At 35.8% G+C, this 17,820-nt stretch overlaps 1 protein-coding gene across 5 annotated transcripts in view; it reads left to right on the forward strand.

Annotated features, from left to right (window-relative positions):
• MON2 (MON2 homolog, regulator of endosome-to-Golgi trafficking) overlaps positions 1-17,820 on the forward strand; it is a 78,016-nt gene that overhangs the window by 49,777 nt on the left and 10,419 nt on the right. For 3 of the 5 annotated variants that reach the window (XR_005857370.2, NM_001199605.3, XM_015281478.4), the window contains 8 exons: positions 4,633-4,776; positions 5,326-5,343; positions 5,609-5,737; positions 7,587-7,777; positions 14,064-14,124; positions 15,395-15,518; positions 16,294-16,501; positions 17,349-17,431. Coding sequence is in view for 4 of the 5 variants with exons in the window: in NM_001199605.3 (NP_001186534.1) it covers positions 4,633-4,776; positions 5,326-5,343; positions 5,609-5,737; positions 7,587-7,777; positions 14,064-14,124; positions 15,395-15,518; positions 16,294-16,501; positions 17,349-17,431 (958 nt within the window). In the remaining variant the exon portion in view is untranslated. The remainder of the gene's footprint in view (positions 1-4,632; positions 4,777-5,325; positions 5,344-5,608; positions 5,738-7,586; positions 7,778-14,063; positions 14,125-15,394; positions 15,519-16,293; positions 16,502-17,348; positions 17,432-17,820) is intronic. The other 2 variants (XM_015281484.4, XM_015281491.4) reach the window with 1 other exon arrangement.

The raw sequence follows: 17,820 nt of genomic DNA on the forward strand, positions 1-17,820 counted from the left end.
TTTATAGTCAATTTCTTGTCTATCTAATATTTAAGTATTGTACTATTCTCAGAGTCTGTGCGTGGAACCGGAGAAACAGTCTTCCAAATAGTATTCCTTCTGTTGCCCCAGTACTGCTATAAACAAAATCTAGGAGAATTATGATCATGAGATCTTTGAGTTCATGCAAAACATAACATCTGAAAATGTCTCAAGCAGACTACTTTCTTACCTCTTACTAACCCGTAGTTTAAGGATAATGCTGCATCTTTGCATAACAAACTCGTACTGTCAAATTCATCTTCAGAAAGAACCCCTGATGCAAACAAATTTGTAAATAGGGTGGCCTTTTACGGAGTAGTAAAACAGCAAAGAAGTATGCTGAAGTTCTAAAACATTGTCCAGAAATGATTAATTCAGAAAGCATATTTATTCAAAAGAAGCAGCGTTGATACTGAATGAGATAATATATTGAGATTAAGCGCTGCTTTAAGAAGCAAAGCCATACTGTTTGGGAAATGCCGGAATTGGAACTGTCCATGTGACCTGACTTTGCTCCCTTTGGGCTTTCATGTTATGACTACTTGACCGTGTGGACATACCTTTTTTAAATTCTCAGACAAGGCCCTGTCTCATTCAGCTCATAGAATGCATGGTGCCTACTTAATAAGCAGTGGTTTGGTACTTTGTTTTTAGCTTAGTGTAGATTGGCTTATCTCCTCCTGATTTAATCCCCGCAAGCAAGGCAAAATCATTATCTTGCAGTTGTGCATTTAGGTTTTGGATTTAAAAATATTCCTGAATGTATTTTAAGGATACAAGTTGGTGACAAATCTCAGTGTTGTGTGGGAGGATATAAATAACATGAAGACCAGTTGTGTCTGTTAAATGATCACCCTAGTGATCAGCAGTCAGGCAGGCTTACCCTTTTTTCACCTGTCCCATTCAGCAGCTCAGACCTGCTGAAGTCCTGTGTTCTTTCACCTCCTTCATTTCTTCATTTCTGTCTCATTTTCCCCATTTAATCACTCCATATATTCCTCCACTTCTCAGATTTTCTTGTTTCTTTGCTGGTCTCCTTTATCCATAAGTTGTTAGCTACAAAAAGTTTCCAGAACTTTCCAAAGAGTTTCCAGCATTTTTAGCACGAGTTTTTAATAGCAAATCCTTTTTTCTAGCTCACATCCCCAAATGAAACAAAGACATGTTAGCATAGCAGTTACAAGCCTTTGAAAATAAGGACTTGAATAGGAAGTCCTAGGTACTCTAATATCTTACAGTAAACCCCATCCCTCCCACCTATAGTTACATTACTAACAGAACTGCACTACAGTCCTTAAAAACTAAGTTAAAATGCATTTGGAGGTGGATAAGTTCTGTGGAGTCTCGTGATCTTCTCTCTCAGCTGTGTAACGTGGTGGAATTAACATGACAAGGCAGTCTGCCATTGCGGAGGTGCAGCAAAGGCCATCTGTGCAGGAGTCTTGCTGGATGCCATGGTATCTTTTTCCTGTGTTGAAATGAATTAATACTCAGGAGTGCTCACAGGCTCTAGTGTGGTAGTTAAAAGAGTATATGTAAATATTTGCTACCTTCTTTTAAACAAAGTGTCTCCTGAATATGGAATCAGAGTAAGTTTTGTTCTTTGTTGATACAGAAGGATTTAGGTCAGTTACGATTTTGTAAAAATCTCTGGAACAACTTTGCAGTTGGAATAGCATGAAAAAAAAGCTGAGTCTCTAACTGGTCTAAAAGAGATTTTGTTACGTGATTCTGCTAGCAAAGGGCATTATAATGCACGAAAACAGGCATGGAAGGCAAGCTTAGTTCCTGTTTCAGACTTCCATACGTTGAGTGTATTTTAGACCCATTGTTCCTTTTTATTTATTGTAAGAACTTGTTTTCTTGTTGTTCATTGCTGTAGTCTAAGTGCCTGCTTCACCATACTAGCTCAGCTAAAATTTGTACTCCAAGCCTAAATTCTCTGCTTGTTCTCACTGCCTACCTATATTCTCTCTGGGTGAGCTCCGTGGTGTGCCAGCTGCCTCATCAGGCAGAAGAACACAGATACATACTTGGTTATTATCAAATAACCGTGAATGCTGCCTCTGTAGGCAGTATGAATGTAAACCTCTTGAGCTGTGGGTGTGGTGCCTAAGGCTGTGTTTATATTTACAACAAAGTTAGCACAGACTGAGCCACTGAGAGCTGTAAAAATAACGATTCCATGACAATAGTTGCACTGGGAGGTGTTTGATAAATTTGAGCTATTCAAAAATTTGAAGGTTTGTACTGGGCTGTTTTAAAGCATAAACTTCTAAAAGTAAAGTACCATATCAATTTTTACAGGAAGCAACAATCAGCCAAGTGTTTTGTTTTAGGGCTTGTGTGTGCTTCATTGTTGCCCAACCATTATTTTTTATTTATATCCCTCTTTACCTAAGGATGTAAACAAGTGCACTCAGTGCAGTAAATATTACTCTATTTTATAAGCACCTCTTAAAGATACTGTCAGCATCCTTGGTTCCATGCCTGCTGTGCTGTTTTGGCATTTTTCAACTGCTTAGATAAAAGATACATGCTGTCAGTCAGAAATATACATTTATTTGAAAATCAGTTCTAGTTAGGTGACTTTTCAAGATGAAATGACGAGTGACCTACTACCCTCTTCTTTTTTTAATATCAGGTAATTTTAAGAGCTGAGAAAATCATCACTGGACTGGATACAAAATGCTTCTATTTGTAAAATAAAATGTTTACAAAAGTTTCATAAAATACCTACTGATGCACAAACTTTAAATAAGTAGTAGTTATTGCTTCTGTTCACCAGTACAAGAAAAAGTGGCATCTTAAGGAGCACTCATCCTAGATGAGTAATAAGAACAATAATAAAAATGTAGCCAACTAGAAGGAATAGCAAAGTTGCTTTGAATTTTTGTCATTGTAGATGTTACATTAGTCTTCTGGCAGTAGTGACAATATTGAAGATGTGTAGAGAAATTACTCCGGTGGGAGGCTTACACAGGGATTTGTGGATGTTCTTTGTCCCTTTCTAATCCAAGTAGTGTTATACAAAATAATTTCTTACATATGCAATCTTGCATTAACCTATTAAAATTTAGTGCAAGGACATTGGTGCAGCAGCATGTCAGCTGAAACTGTTCTACAGTGTGTCAAGTATGAGATCAGCAATTAAACGCAGTGTTCTGCAACACAGGGGAGTATTCAGCATCAAACCAGCTTTTTTTTCTGAGGTCAGCACAGCCTTAGACTCAAAGATCAGAGGAGTATAGCTTTTTAGAAGGAACGGTGTTCCACTGTATTCGTAATGTTGGTTAAGCTTTTGGGGCATTAGGATATGTGTTTTCAGTTGCAGGAAGCCGAGGAAAAGGGAAAGGCCATTTATGGAGTGCTCTGGTGCAGCACTGCATGAAGGTACGCCAGGCCCTAAGGTGATCTGGTGATGGTGATGCCTGCAGGCCCTGTTGGCTTACTCCCTCTCTCAGCTGAGGACTGGAGATATTCACTAGTAGCTTGAATGTCGTAGCTCATGACACAGCTCCAGCATGGAGGCTGCAATCACAGCTTCTGAACTGTTGGTACCTTGAATTAGTTTGGCCACAGCTTGTCATGAATGGTCTTTAGTTAATGGAAGGAGAATTTGATTCCTCCCCAGAGACAAATGACAGTACAAGATCAAGGCTTTTTTGTGGAGCAATAAGTAAACTGTTTCTTGAAGCTTTGGGAGGAGGGACGTGGGGAGGAAGAGCAAGACTTAAAATGACAGAAGATAATTGGAATAGCTTCATAGAATTTTTGTATCTGGCTTTGAAAATAGATGCTCTGCCTTTTCATTGGGATTTATATTGCAACAGGAAATCATTACACTGTGACAACGTGATATTTCACTGACATCTTCTGAGAACACCCTTCCTAAGTGTTTCCAATTTTAACACAAGGCTGTGTTTCAGCTATGCTAAAATGATATCATTCTGATTTTATTTGTGTTTCTTTCTGTAAGACATAATTTTAACTACTGATGGAAACTTTGTATGAATTACTTCTGAGATGTAAATGCTCCTTAAAGTAGACCTTTTAGAAGATGTGGCTGGGATCAACAGTCAAGAATGATATGACCCACAGAGATGTCACATCAAAGCAAAGTTTGTAAAGAAAGGATACTTTTTATTAGACAAAATGAGATACCTTTATTTATTAACTTTATTATTAGCTTTATTGTTATTTATTATTAGCTTTGTTTATTTATTAATATTGGCAAGTATCCTAATAATTTTAATAAAATAACAAAGCTTACTATTCTTAAGCTATTAGAACTATACTTTGTCTTTTATTCAGTGTTAGTTTTGTGTAGTCCAGTTCCTGCATGGTTCTGTGATAATCATTCTTCATATTTATTAAATAATATTGATTAATTAAGTGCTAATTAATATTGATAGTACTGTTACAGCTTTAGCATTATGGTGCTGTAGCAAAATCGTTTGTGAACTAAAAAATAGTAGTCCTTATCATTAGCCAATATAGCAAAGAGACAGACATGGGGATTTTTCTGTAGGAGCTCGTTGTACTGAGGCATAATTTGATGTGCTGAAGCTCAAGATAAATACCAAGCTTTTGTTTTTCCTTTTGGTATAGGCTATATGTGTGGGCTCAGAAAATATGCAGATAATGTATCCTGCAATCTTTGACCAGCTGTTGGCCTTTGTAGAATTTTCATGCAAGCCTCCACAGTATGGACAGCTGGAAACAAAGCACATTGCAAATGCAAAGTATAATCAGGTAATTTATTACAAGTCTTACCCGTTTCGTTTGGCTGATAAACACAATTCAGCTTCAGGTATTCTTTAGTAGTATGCATTTATTCTATCTGTAAAAACTTTGCTGTGCATGTTGTGTAATAAGTTAATTTATTAGTTTTTTTAACGTGCTTTTATCTTCTTTCGCTACCTTTGAATTCTATTTGTTTTTCTTCATGTATCTTGTATTTCTCCATGCTGAAAAATTCTTCTCTGGACACCAGACATAACGATTATGTCTGAATTTGTCCAGCAAATTCATCTAAAATATCTGCTCTTATATTTGACACTATATTAAATAGAAAACCACCATATTTCAGAATGGAAAAAGTCCTTCCAGCTGCAAATTTTTGCACTGCATGTGCTGTAGAGAAATAGGACATGCTCAATAACATATATATTTTTAAAATCTGTGTACTCCACTGTTCACTAAGCATGAGCATCTGATTCAGTGTAATCTAAGAGGTAACTGTTATGTATGTATTAATTCTTCTTATTCTATTTGTCCTGCAACACAATGGAATCACACTAGATACAACTATTTGCACCGGTGAGTTAAATTTCCTTAAAGATTGTCCTAATGTAGTTGTCTTGCCTAGATTGCAACATTTCTCCTATTTAAATGTACTTTACTTCAATGTAGAGTACATTTTCATAGTCAGACCACATTGTATTTGCAGTTTTGTTGCTTGGATCATATTCTTACCAAAACTTGCATGAATTAAACTTGAGAGTTCAACGCAAAGCATTCAATTTCTGTTCCTTAACTAACACTTTCACGCATACAGTTCAGTAATTCACTGTCTTTTTCCTAGGCGGAATGGGTAGCATTGAATTATGTACCATTTGCTGAGAGATCGTTGGAAGTGGTTGTAGACTTATACCAAAAAACAGCTTGCCATAAAGCTGTTGTGAATGAGAAAGTTCTTCAGAACATTATTAAGGTAAAGGATTGTCCAGCTTGTGCTCTGAGTTAATGGAGTTTTATTTTGAGATAGTGTTCATAAACAGTTTCTGGGAAGCTTAAAGCCTCAGTAAAGAATATAACTGATCATCTATGAAGATGAGCAGCAGGTCATTTCCTGTGATGCTGCCATCACTGTTGCTTAAGGTGTATGCATTGTTCTTTAGCTGCGTGATATAATAATCAGTAATTCAGTGTTAAGACAAAAATCAACAAATGCGTTAGGCCAAAAAACAGTAATCTGAGACAGTATTGTGCACCTGAGTCTGAAAAGCAGGCCTCTTAGTAAATACAAGAAAAGGCTGAAGACAAAACTGGCACACACATTTTTGTGGAGGTGTGCTCTAGTTATTATTTTGGTCTGTTTTTAATGGCTTTACGTGTCATTGATACAGCTATAAAATGTTATGGGTGCACAGATGTGCCTTCAAGGTGAAAGAGCCAAACCCATAATTGTTTGACCTTGTTTTTAGCAAATAAGTTTGGCAAATAATGGAAGTAGTAGTAAATGTCTTGTGAATAATATACCAGGCCTAAGCTTTTTTGTAATGACCCGATTGTCTGCGGGTTGTTCCTATACAGAAATTGAGAAACGCTGAAGTATTTAAAATAGTTACATGGTATTATTTAGAATTTGTTATGAACTAAATGTTTATATTTCAAAATTATTACAGTTGATTTGCACTTCTGTTTTAAATGGATAGGTGAAACAGATATAAAATGCTGCTTTTTTTGACGGTTCACAGTTGTTAATAACGTGCTATACTTCAGTAAATGAAAACACTTCTGAAATGATTTCTCATTTGTCTGAAGCCTGTGTTCATGTTAGAATTAGACTTCACTTCCGTGAGCAAAAGCATCAGAAGAAAACATTCTGTTTCTCTAGGGTTAGATCCTAGCTCTGATTACAAACTCATTGCCAAAATTTATTACAATTAACTCTCTTGAGAGTGAGCTCTCCCTTTGTATTCCTTAAATCAGAAACTTTACTGAAGGTATCAGGGGTACATAACATAATAACCAAATTTAGTTAATATGTATTTGCAATATAAATGAAAGAATTAGATATCCAAGATAACTTGGTATCAGCTCCTAGTTTGTTCACTGTCAGTTGACTGACAGTGCTAGAAGGGGTAAATAAAGTGCATGTAGTACATAAACTTAGTTTAAACATGTTAATGGGCTTCTTTTATAGCTACTGAAGCTATCTTTTTATCCAGAATTTGTCATGTTTTTGTCTGCTATACATATGAGTTGTGTAGTAGCCTTTTTCTTCAGAATTTCAGTAGTTCTTTTTGCTTTTAGACTTCCTGTGGTTTAACAGTCAACAGTGACCAGATATGTTGCAGTGGTCGCATGCATAGTTTAACTTCTGTTTTTTGGGGAAAGTTTAAATTCAGTATGGCTTTTTCTTTCTTTCTTTTTAAACTTTGGAAGCACTTGGGAGAACTTTCTAGATACAGAACTAAACTCCAGAATACACTTATGCAACCTGTTAGATATTAGGTAAGCCTATTCGTCAGGATTCGCAGAAAGGTGGATGGTAATATAGAAAAAGAAAATTATTGGGTAGATTCATAGTGTAATTGGTAATGGATCAGATCTGGTTTCTGACTTTGTACTTGTTGACAGACCCGTACTTCAGCCAGCTGGTATAGGGTAAATAGTCTTTACAATTATATTTTAAAAAGATCATCTCAAATGCCAGCAGAAAATGTAGAGATCTGTACTATCATCTATTTAAATGTCTTCTGAGATCTGCAGAAATCTGTCTTGCCCTTGGATTTCTCTGAACAACTATACATTTTGTTTGATCTTTCATTTTGCAGACACTGAGAATACCACTGAGTCTGAAATACTCCTGTCCTTCTGAAAGCACATGGAAGCTCGCTGTTTCCTCTCTTCTCAAAGTACTTTCTATTGGACTTCCAGTTGCAAGGCAGCATGCATCTTCTGGAAAATTTGACAGCATGTGGCCAGAGTTAGCCAATACATTTGAGGACTTTTTATTCACTAAAAGGTAAATACAGTTTCCTTCTTTTTTTTTAAACTCAAAAATATTTGTAAGTAATTTATTCACAGAGGTAGTCAAACTCAAACAGTGTGCCAGTAGAGTTCAATAAAAACAGCCTTATTCTTAGTTATTTGATATCTGAAGATGACTTGAATGAATGAAGGAAAAGGGGTAACCAATTCATCTAGTTTTAAAGTATACTTTCAGTAAGTAGTAGACAGAAGTTCACTGAAGAAGTGAAATGTCAAAGCAAGAAAAAGCACAGCTGAGCTCTGAATGCAAGGCATAGTATTTCCTTTTTCTATATGGACTGCCAGGGATTGGGATCTGATGAAGAGTTACTGATATATACTCAGTTTGATCAGAACTGCAACATTATTTTTTTTTTCTTCCAGTTAAGATGAAAACAATTAGCTATATTTATAGTACTTTGTGAAAAGTTTAGCAGACAGACTGACAGATGTATATGCTTAATCTCTTAAGAGTGACACTGTAGTTGTGGGCATGTTCAGAAAAATCAGAAAAGTAAAAGGAAAATGATCAGAGATTAGACCTATAACAAGAAGAATGTATCATTGGGAAGACTCCAGAATATGGTCAAAGAATTATTTTTGTCCCTTTACAGTGGGTAAAAATGCATTTCAGTGTAGCAAAGATTATCAAAGGTTAAACATCAAAGGAACCTTTTACTGGAGAGGTAAGGTGTTAGGTATTGTAGAAGACTGCATAGAAGGGGTAAAGAATTCTCATCTTTTGTGAGCATCTGTGGATGAACAGCTTTCAGCAGTAGCTGAGTATATCTAATTGTGTTGCAGATTAAAGGGCAATGTAGAATATGAAGAAATTAATTCCCTGATTTTTTTATGTTGATTTCAGTCATAAATTAATCTTTTTAATAAAAAACAGCAGGGTTCTTCTGTACCTAATGCTAATATTCTGTGTATATTTGTGTGTGCATACTTTGCAAACACACAGGAGTCAGCAACGAAACACAGCTGTATTTACTAGTGATGAATAAATAGCAGCTTGCCCAAAACAGATGAAAATGAGATACCAATGAAACTTAATTTTAGAGGAATATCTGTTAGTAAAATTGTTTACCATGAGTGGCTTTGGAATTCCACCAGTAGGATTATAATGCAATTGTATGAAAATCCTTTCTTTCATCTTTGAATTTACTTGAAAGAAATAATACTAGATAGGAAGACCAGGAAATAAAAAAAGATCATCAAGACTGCAGAAAAGACACTTAAGTAACCACAAATGTTTGTTTTGTTGCTTCACTGTTTCTTTAATTTAAAATAATCTTTGCAGTATCTTCTTTGGTTTTGTTTTTGGCTACAGTTAGTATTCCAGCTTCCATTCCAACAGTCCAAGTCAGCTAGTACCTTATAATCAATACCATTGTGAGGTTTAGAAAATTATAATGAAGATTTTTCAGGTTATCGTGGGATAATGTATATTCACTTGTATGTGTTCCTGAAGAAACTTCTTACTATTTGCTGTAAATTAATTATTCCTAAATATCTGTGGAAAGGATGAAATACGTGAATTTTGCATGTTTTTAACTGATCCAGATTGGCCATGGTTCAGTTTTGGCTATAAACCATTTGCAAGTCCAGGGAAGGAAGACTGTCAGATGTTCAGTGTAGACTGGTATTATCTGTTATCTGCATGACCTTTTCTTGGCCAAATGGGTAATCTCTTTTTCTTAACAAGAAGTGAATTTATACTTTTCTTGAAAGTTGTTTTAACCATAGAAATTCCATATTAACATGTTGCTTGCTAAAAACAATAACTGTTGGAGTTAGTTAATAGCTTTTGCCAGCTGTCATGCATGGGAGAATATTCTCTGGAGGTAAAGGAGGCATTACTTCTGTGAATATTTATGATGCCCAAAAATGTGTCTTTTTTTTTTTTTAACTATTACTTTCTCTCTTAAGAGACCAGAGTGTATTCTGTGATTTTATATACAAGATACATATATAAAGAGATATAAGGGACCAGAATTTTAATTAGAATTGAAGAGTTTCTCAGTTGTTGCATGAAACTTTTTGGCTCTCTCACTTAGAAGCTTTAAAGTTCAGAAGAATTTAAAATATTAATAATAGGCTGGTGGTTCATGGAACCATGTGGATAACAGCAGGATAATTTCCTAGTTATCTGGTCTTCTGCTGTTAAAGGCCAGTATCGTTACTCCTTCCAGGGTTTTTATCAGTAGATGTTTTATGTTTGTTTGTTTTCCCAGGCTTAACTCAAACCTGTAAATATCTTCCTTCTGAACATGCCCTTCAAAACATTGTTCTTCAGAGCTCACCACTTCTGAGGTGGTTCTAAATAAGAAATGTCTGCATCTCTGTAAACCTTGAAAATCCCTTACTGTAGTCACCGAATCATAGAATCACGGAATAGCTTGAGTTGGAAGAGACCTTAAAGCCCAGCCAGTTCCAACCTCCTACCATGGATGGGGCTGCTACCCACCAGCTCAGGTGACCCCATCCAACCTGGCCTTGAACCAGGGGTGGGGCACCCACAGCTTCTCTGGGCAGACTGTGCCAGGGCCTCACTGCCCTCTAAGTGAGAACAAATGATTCTGTTAGTAATACCGTGTAACTGATTTAGCTGATTTTTCCTTCTACCTTTGTTCATTTTGTATGCATATCATCAAAGTCTCTACTGGGCTGAGGAACCAGAAATTTTCCTAGAGCAGAGAGATAAGAAGTTATTTCAGTTTCACCGGTGTTCTAAATTTCTACCAAGCATTTTAAATGTTTTTTCTGATCTAACTCATCATTCTTCTAATCACTGTGGTCCTAGAAATTACATCTGTAGATCTCCTAATATTGTTTCTACCAGTGAAATTGAGTTGGTGTTGGCAAGAGTCACTGTGGTAATAACCCTTAAAAAAAAAAATCTCTGAACCTCTGTGTTTAAAATAGTGAGCATTCTCTGCATGCTCTTTCAAGCAGGAATAGGTTTGCAAACTAGCTGTGGAGCTGAATGATATGAGAGAGACACTGATGCTTGAAATGTACAAAGACAGCAGAAATGGCCTTTGGAGCTTTGTACAAGATGTTTCAAATATAGCCAAAAGAGCCCAGGTAAAGGGAAAAGGAATAAGTTATTGCTATAGAGAATTAACAGCTTCCAAACAAAAAGCTTCAGCTTTTTTGTTTCTGTTTTAGGTTTTGTTGTTGTTATTATTCTTGTTTCTTTAAGCAAGCTACAGCTGAGAAGGCTTGATAATCTTGATTTTTATTATAAATCAAAATGACATTTAAAAATACATTTCACATAACTCAATTTATACAAAATTGTCTTCTAGTAAGAGGCTGGTCTGTTTATTATTTAATATCATACTTCTTTCCCAGAGGCTTTCATGGAAGCATGTCAAGCCATTATATAAAATAAAATTCAACAAACATGCATATATATAATTTACCAGAGCAGAAGTCTGTGCTTACATGAGGGAATTAAATCAATACTTTCCAAAAAGATGCTTCAGAGCAGAGTGCCGCTGTGCACAGCAGGACTCTCTGTGGCTGTTAGCTCTTTGTTGTTAGGTTTTAAAGACCTCCCTAGACACTGGGCAGCAGCTGGGAGCTCTTTACCTGGAAAATCCTGCACAGAGCTATAGCGTGCATTACACTGCCTCTTAAATCTGCACTGGCTCGTGACCCTTCCCATACAGTTTGGCTGTATTGCATCAAACAAGCAAAGCTTTTGCCCTTAGATGTTTCGTTTGGGCACCTTACAGAAATCTGTTTACCTGGGAGTCATTTGCTACACGTACAAGAATAGAGCATCATCTGTGACATATATGGTAGGTCAGATATAGATGACTGAGCAGAAAGGTCATAAAACCTCTTTAAATTAAACCTCAGCTCAGGAAGTCAGTCATTCATAAACAGGGAAGTGTCAGAATGAAAACTTTCCATGTAATTCAGTACGACCTGCATACGTATGCATTGTAATTGTCCATATTTCTATTTAAAGGGTTTGCATCGTTATCTTTTTTATGTTAGAGAATGTATAGAATGAACAGCTACTTAATATTCTATTCTTTGCTTTGACATGTAACACCAAATTTGCTGACAGCCTAACACACGAACCAATAAAAAATACAATATAATCTCTTTGAGACAGGGAAGTATCTTTATTTTCAAAGAGGAACGTGCTGTCACAGTTGTCAAAACTGAAAATTAGCTGTGGATGTGCAGATTCAGATCCAGGTGTCTCATGCTAAGTACCCAAAGATGGGAAAAAGAAGAACCCTTCCTGGTAAAAATCTGTTTGATTCAGTCAGCATCATACAGGAACAATGGGAAGAAAAAAAGCTGTTAGCCAAACAAACCACATTTGAATGAGATTTAGAGGGCTCCAACCATTTCTGAAAATCAAAGTGGGATGGAGGAGAAAGGCCTGGATGAGTACCCCTATGTGGAAAAGGCTGGCACAGATCCACGGTCATATATCTGGCAGCTGCCTTCCTAGTGAGCACATGCCTGGCTCAGAACTACCCACTGCATGTGTCTGCTGTTTCTTGGGGAGACGTGGGGGTGGAGAAAAAACTGGGAGTTTTGAGGAGGGAGTTTGGAAATGAGCCAAAGGATGCTGGTCTGCTCGCTGCTGCCATACTTCACCAATTCCTCAGCTTACAGAACAGCTTGGCTCTTTGTTCAGCCCAGAGCACTGTTTTCCTTGCATCTGCCTATGCTGCAGTAAATCAGGCAGGGACTGTGGCAGATTGGCCATATCATTTTCCTGCCTTTTCAGTAGCGACCATCCTGTGTACTTGTACATGCTCTGTATACTGCAGAGCAAATAAGGCACCATCTAATATAAGGCCCATCGTAAGATACAGACATACACAACAACAGCAAGTTGAAGCACCAGGCGCCATCTTAATTCAAATGTTTCAAACTATGCCTTTCAAATGGTCACACTTCCAAACTGTTCCTCAATTTGAAGATCTTAAAATATTATTTAAAAAGACAAAACGTAAAATTGTGGGAAAAGGAGAGGATTTAACAAATGGAATTATCTAAACTTTCTACAGCTCTTTACATCTTTTTTTGTTGTTAATGCAGTGATTTATTCTGCTAGCTCTAATAAAGTTACCTTCCATGCAGATCAGACATTACAGAAACACTAGACATACAACCCTGTGGGTTTTGCAGTAGTTTTTATATTTCAAAGGGACGTAGACATGAGGATTTTGATTTCTTCTCTATGTCAGAAAAATAAGAACGGCATAACTGGGTCAGAACAGATACCTAGACTTGTGTGTGCTGTTCCTGATGGATTAGTAGGGTATCTAATGAAGAGTGCAAGGTAATCACATAGTTAGATTTTCATGATATGCTTTCTGTGTTACGGAGGAACTAGCCTCAGTAACTCAGCAAGCAGTAGCATAATCCAGCAAAGGAAAATGAATTTGAGTCTACTTAGCAGGTATTCCAGTAAGGAGAAAGAATGACTCATTAAATGAGAGACAACTTCACCAGAAAAAAAAACTTGGTGAATGATAGCTAGCATAAAATTTCCTGTCAAATGATAGAAGATCTCCAAAGTAGCAAACGAGTAATGTAGGATCGTATAAAGCCTGGAGTAACATTCATGGCTGAATCACTTCTCGGCGTTTTATCTGTAAGTAGATTTTTGTATACAATGGAAGAATTGCAGAGAGTTCTGAAATTCTTCATAATCATTGTTTGTAAAATGGATTTCTCTCTTCCTAGAATTCATTAAGAATGAGAACAGGTATCAGTTATCAACAAAAGAGATGGACTAATGTCCCATTAATGAGAAGTGTGTTTCATTAACACAAAAGAAAATACAATTTTTTTTGTGAATAATTGCTAAAAATGTAAAACATCTCAAAGAAAAAATCCTGTATATTGAGAAAAAGGAAAAACAAAATCAAAAACACCTCTGATGCCTAAATGAGATTTTCACAAATGCATGTGAACAACTATTGTGACTTCTGCACAGTATAAGACAAAAGAGATTATTTTGACATACATGTGAAAAATGGTGTTGCAAGTCCTTAGTTGCCCTAACTCTTCATTTTCATCTTTTACTGCAGTTTTCCTCTGAACCACTTTTATCATCATTATTGAAAGATTTTATTCTAAAATGTTAATAGTTTTTATATACTCTATATATAATACTTTATATATACTGTACCAACTTGATGCATGTGAAACTTTAAATATAATGCATTTTCCCATACTTATCTCCTTACACATCTTGTGAATTTAGAAGTATCATGTATTTTCTTTACTTTCAGTGCACCTCCTGATAATCTCTCAATCCAAGAATTTCAGAAGAATGAGAGTATTGATGTTGAGGTAAGAAGACTACAGCAAATGTATAACACTGTCAAACACACAAGACAGTGACGTTCACAGGTTGCATTTAGTTTTGAAAGAATTTTTGGAAAAGCTGCCCGTTCATTATTTTTCTGAGATGTTTTTTTTTTTTCTATTTGAAAAGGAGACAAATTTAGAGGCTCAAGATTTGACAGCTTCAGGGTTTTGCAAAGGATAGGAAGCTGCATGCCAAAAACTTGTCCACCTGAGTTCAAACCAGTATCAAGTGGAATAAAGGGAATGTCTTGCTGCTTCTAATCCATTATCTGATTCTTACTTATTACGTTATTGCCAAGCAATTACATAGGTAACTGTAAACCCAAGGAAGCTGATGACTGAACCTAAAGTGAATGCTCTCCTCGTTGAGAGGTGGCATTCATTCTTACAATCTAGGTGTGTTCTCAGTACTAAAAACATTTTGCATAAATGGTGAAATGATGATTTGTGTGGTGCAGAGGCCGTTGTAATTGTAAGGAAAATCATGCATGGTTGGATAACACCAAAGAAAAATGAGAGGAGATGATACTTGGAATGAAGAGGGACTGATCTTGTGGGCTAATCCAGGACAAAGAGATGTGGCAGACCGGGGATTAGGTGTACGGTGGAAAGGAAGTTGCAGAGAAACATGGCAATATCTGTGCAATCAGTCTCCTGTCATCTCCCTAGCTAGCATGTGAAGATTTCTGGGCAAAAAAAGCAAGAGCAGTTCTATCTGCAGTGAGTAGAACTATGAGATCTAATGCATTAATTTACAGAGATCTAAACCCACTTTATTCCTGAGTGAATGCACCAAGACCAAGGACAGAAAACATTTCAGTTTGTGTGTTGCCTTCAGCTTGTTTAGTTGGCTCACATGTTCAGTTTTGCTGATGTCACTTTATAAGCATGTGAGATATGTGTTAGTGTGATAGTAAGAATATTAAATGGAGTAGAGGGAGAGGGAGAATTCTTATTGTCCAATCTTCTCAAAACTGTAAATTTGACTGGAAGAATATGTGTCAAATGTTAGTGGAAATCTGAGTGATAACTGCTTCAGAAACTCAGAAATAAGGGGAAAAATAAGTTTATTAGTTCAAGTTTAATCTCTTAAACACAGTTCCACAATTTTTAGATGTTTGCAAATTTTTAAAGCAGCATTGGAAGATGTAAATTTCCTTTAGGCATGTCTCTTTGTTTAATGTTTCTTTTGTCTTCTGCCAGAATTGCAGTGTTAATCTTCAGAAAACCAATATAAATGTATTTATTTTAGGTGGTGCAGCTTATTAGTACGGAGATACTGCCATATGCCAATTTTATTCCTAAGGAATTTGTTGGTCAGATAATGACTATGCTCAATAAAGGCTCCATACACTCTCAGTCATCTTCATTTACAGGTATAGTAGCTGAATGACAAAAGGTACAGAAAAATATGTTTACATCTGCTAGACAGTAACAAAAATGTTGACAGTACTTACTCTGATAAAGACCTGAAATTCCATGACATGTATTCACTTTAAACTGTATTGTCTCATGGAAGTTACTTGTTTTTTTTATTACTACTATTTCCTTTTTTGGTCAGTGTCATGTATAATATTGTATTTGTGTTTCTACATTTTTTTTCAGAACTTCCTAATAGTTTATTTTCCTTTATGCCAGTTGCAAGACTTGACAGTGATTTCAGGCAATTGTAAGGCAGACATGATATCCAGTACTTAAAATTAAATGACCTTAGCATAACTGTATGCTGTAGCTAACCAGACATAAACACAAAAGCATTTCTCTGTATATTTTCTGAAAGACAATAAAATTACACTGTATAGTAGCAAATATTAGTACTGATGGTGTAGGACTGGGGATGTTCCTGTCACTTTTTTTTCTTTTGTTTTTTGTTAGGTAATTTGATGTACTTTGTTATTACAGCAGCATTAAGTAGGTGACACATTAGTGAATGTGCTGAATATTCTTTTATTTTTGAACTGTTGTGAATATCACACAGTCAACCTTTCCTCAGAATGTGTTCTTAATATTTCTCCGTATCACTGCTAATCTTTTTTTTAATATTACAGGACTGATAACCATTTTGCAAAATATAGTTAACTGATAGAAATGAAACCTCTAGTATACTGGCATGCACAGTGCTCAATTAATTATGATGTTTTACTTTGACAGAAGCAGAAATAGATATTCGATTGAGAGAGGAGTTTTCTAAGGTGTGCTTTGAAACACTGCTCCAGTTTTCATTCAGTAATAAAGTCACAACTCCTCAGGAAGGCTACATCTCTAGAATGGCACTTTCTGTGCTCTTGAAAAGGTCACAGGATGTATTACATCGCTACATAGAAGACGAGAGGTTGAGTGGCAAATGTCCTCTTCCACGGTATGTGTTTCCCTTAGGAAATAAAGGGTATTAACAGTACCTTTTGAGTTGGCTGCATTCAGAATATGTCTGTTGTGTGTTAGAGGTGTTCATGTATATGGGTGTGTGTTAGGGATGTTTGCAATTTAAAGCTCGAGAAGTATATGATAAATGTTTCAAATAAATTTGCTATCTTTTTTTTTTTCTGTTGACCAGAAAGAGCTTTAAAAAAATAATGGTCACACTCAGTGCTGTTACCCTGAAAAGTGGAGTGTAATTCAGTAATAAATATTATCAGTTGTTGAAAGAATGTTTCTGGTATCTCTAACATAATATTTCCGAAATCTAATTTCCCTTTATTCCTAGCAAAGCTAGTTTCTAAACTGAGAGGTAGAGAATCTTCTTGACAATAAGACAAAATATATAAACAGCAATATTGTGAATCATTACTCAAGTAATTGTTCTTGAAACAGAAAATTGCCCTGAGAACAAGGAAATTCTTTCACAAATGGGACTTACTTAGATTTCAGTTAACCTCAGCTGAAATGTTTTTGGAGTTTTTGATTGTGACTGATGAAACTGATTCTTTCCATTTTATGGCTAATCATGTACATGAACATTTTCAGATTGAGACACATGTTCTGTCACTGTCTCTAATATCAAATTGAAAGCCATCCTAGCTGGCAGTAGCTATAATGGTGGAAAACCATTATACAAACAAGCAATAACCTTGGTCTCTTAACATCCTTTTTTTTTTGGTAGGCAGCTATTTCCATTACATTTTTTTCAATGTTACTTAAGTTTCACAGAAAATTTATAATCTTGAGACAAGAATGGGTTGCTGACTGTTTGTATTTTCCTTTTGTAGGCAACAAGTAACAGAAATCATATTTGTTTTAAAAGCTGTCAGTACTCTCATAGACTCGCTTAAAAAAACTCAGCCTGAAAATGGTAAGTTATTGTTAAATAACATAGTTCTAACAGAGATAAAACTTTATCTGCCACAAAGATGTATTTATTCTTTCCTGTAGTGCTTTTCACACAAATTGGGAAGTATAATCTATGAGATTCAGTATTCTATGTATATATAGGTGGCACGTAGAAAACAAAAACATTTGCCAGTATACCTAGCAGTATAAGGTTCTAAGATATATTTAAAAATAGAAAACTTCTTTTTATGATGTCTTGTGTTAGATAGGTCTTGGTATCTTTTAAAAACAAACAAAACTTCCATAAAATGTCAACAGAATTCTTAAATAGAAGCATATGTATAGCTGTGAGTTTTACTGTATCTTCTTTTCATTATAGCTTTTTTAGATTGCTGTGGATCTGGTTCACAT

Source organism: Gallus gallus, chromosome 1 (assembly GCF_016699485.2).
Source record: "Gallus gallus isolate bGalGal1 chromosome 1, bGalGal1.mat.broiler.GRCg7b, whole genome shotgun sequence".
Taxonomy (NCBI): Eukaryota; Metazoa; Chordata; class Aves; order Galliformes; family Phasianidae; genus Gallus; species Gallus gallus.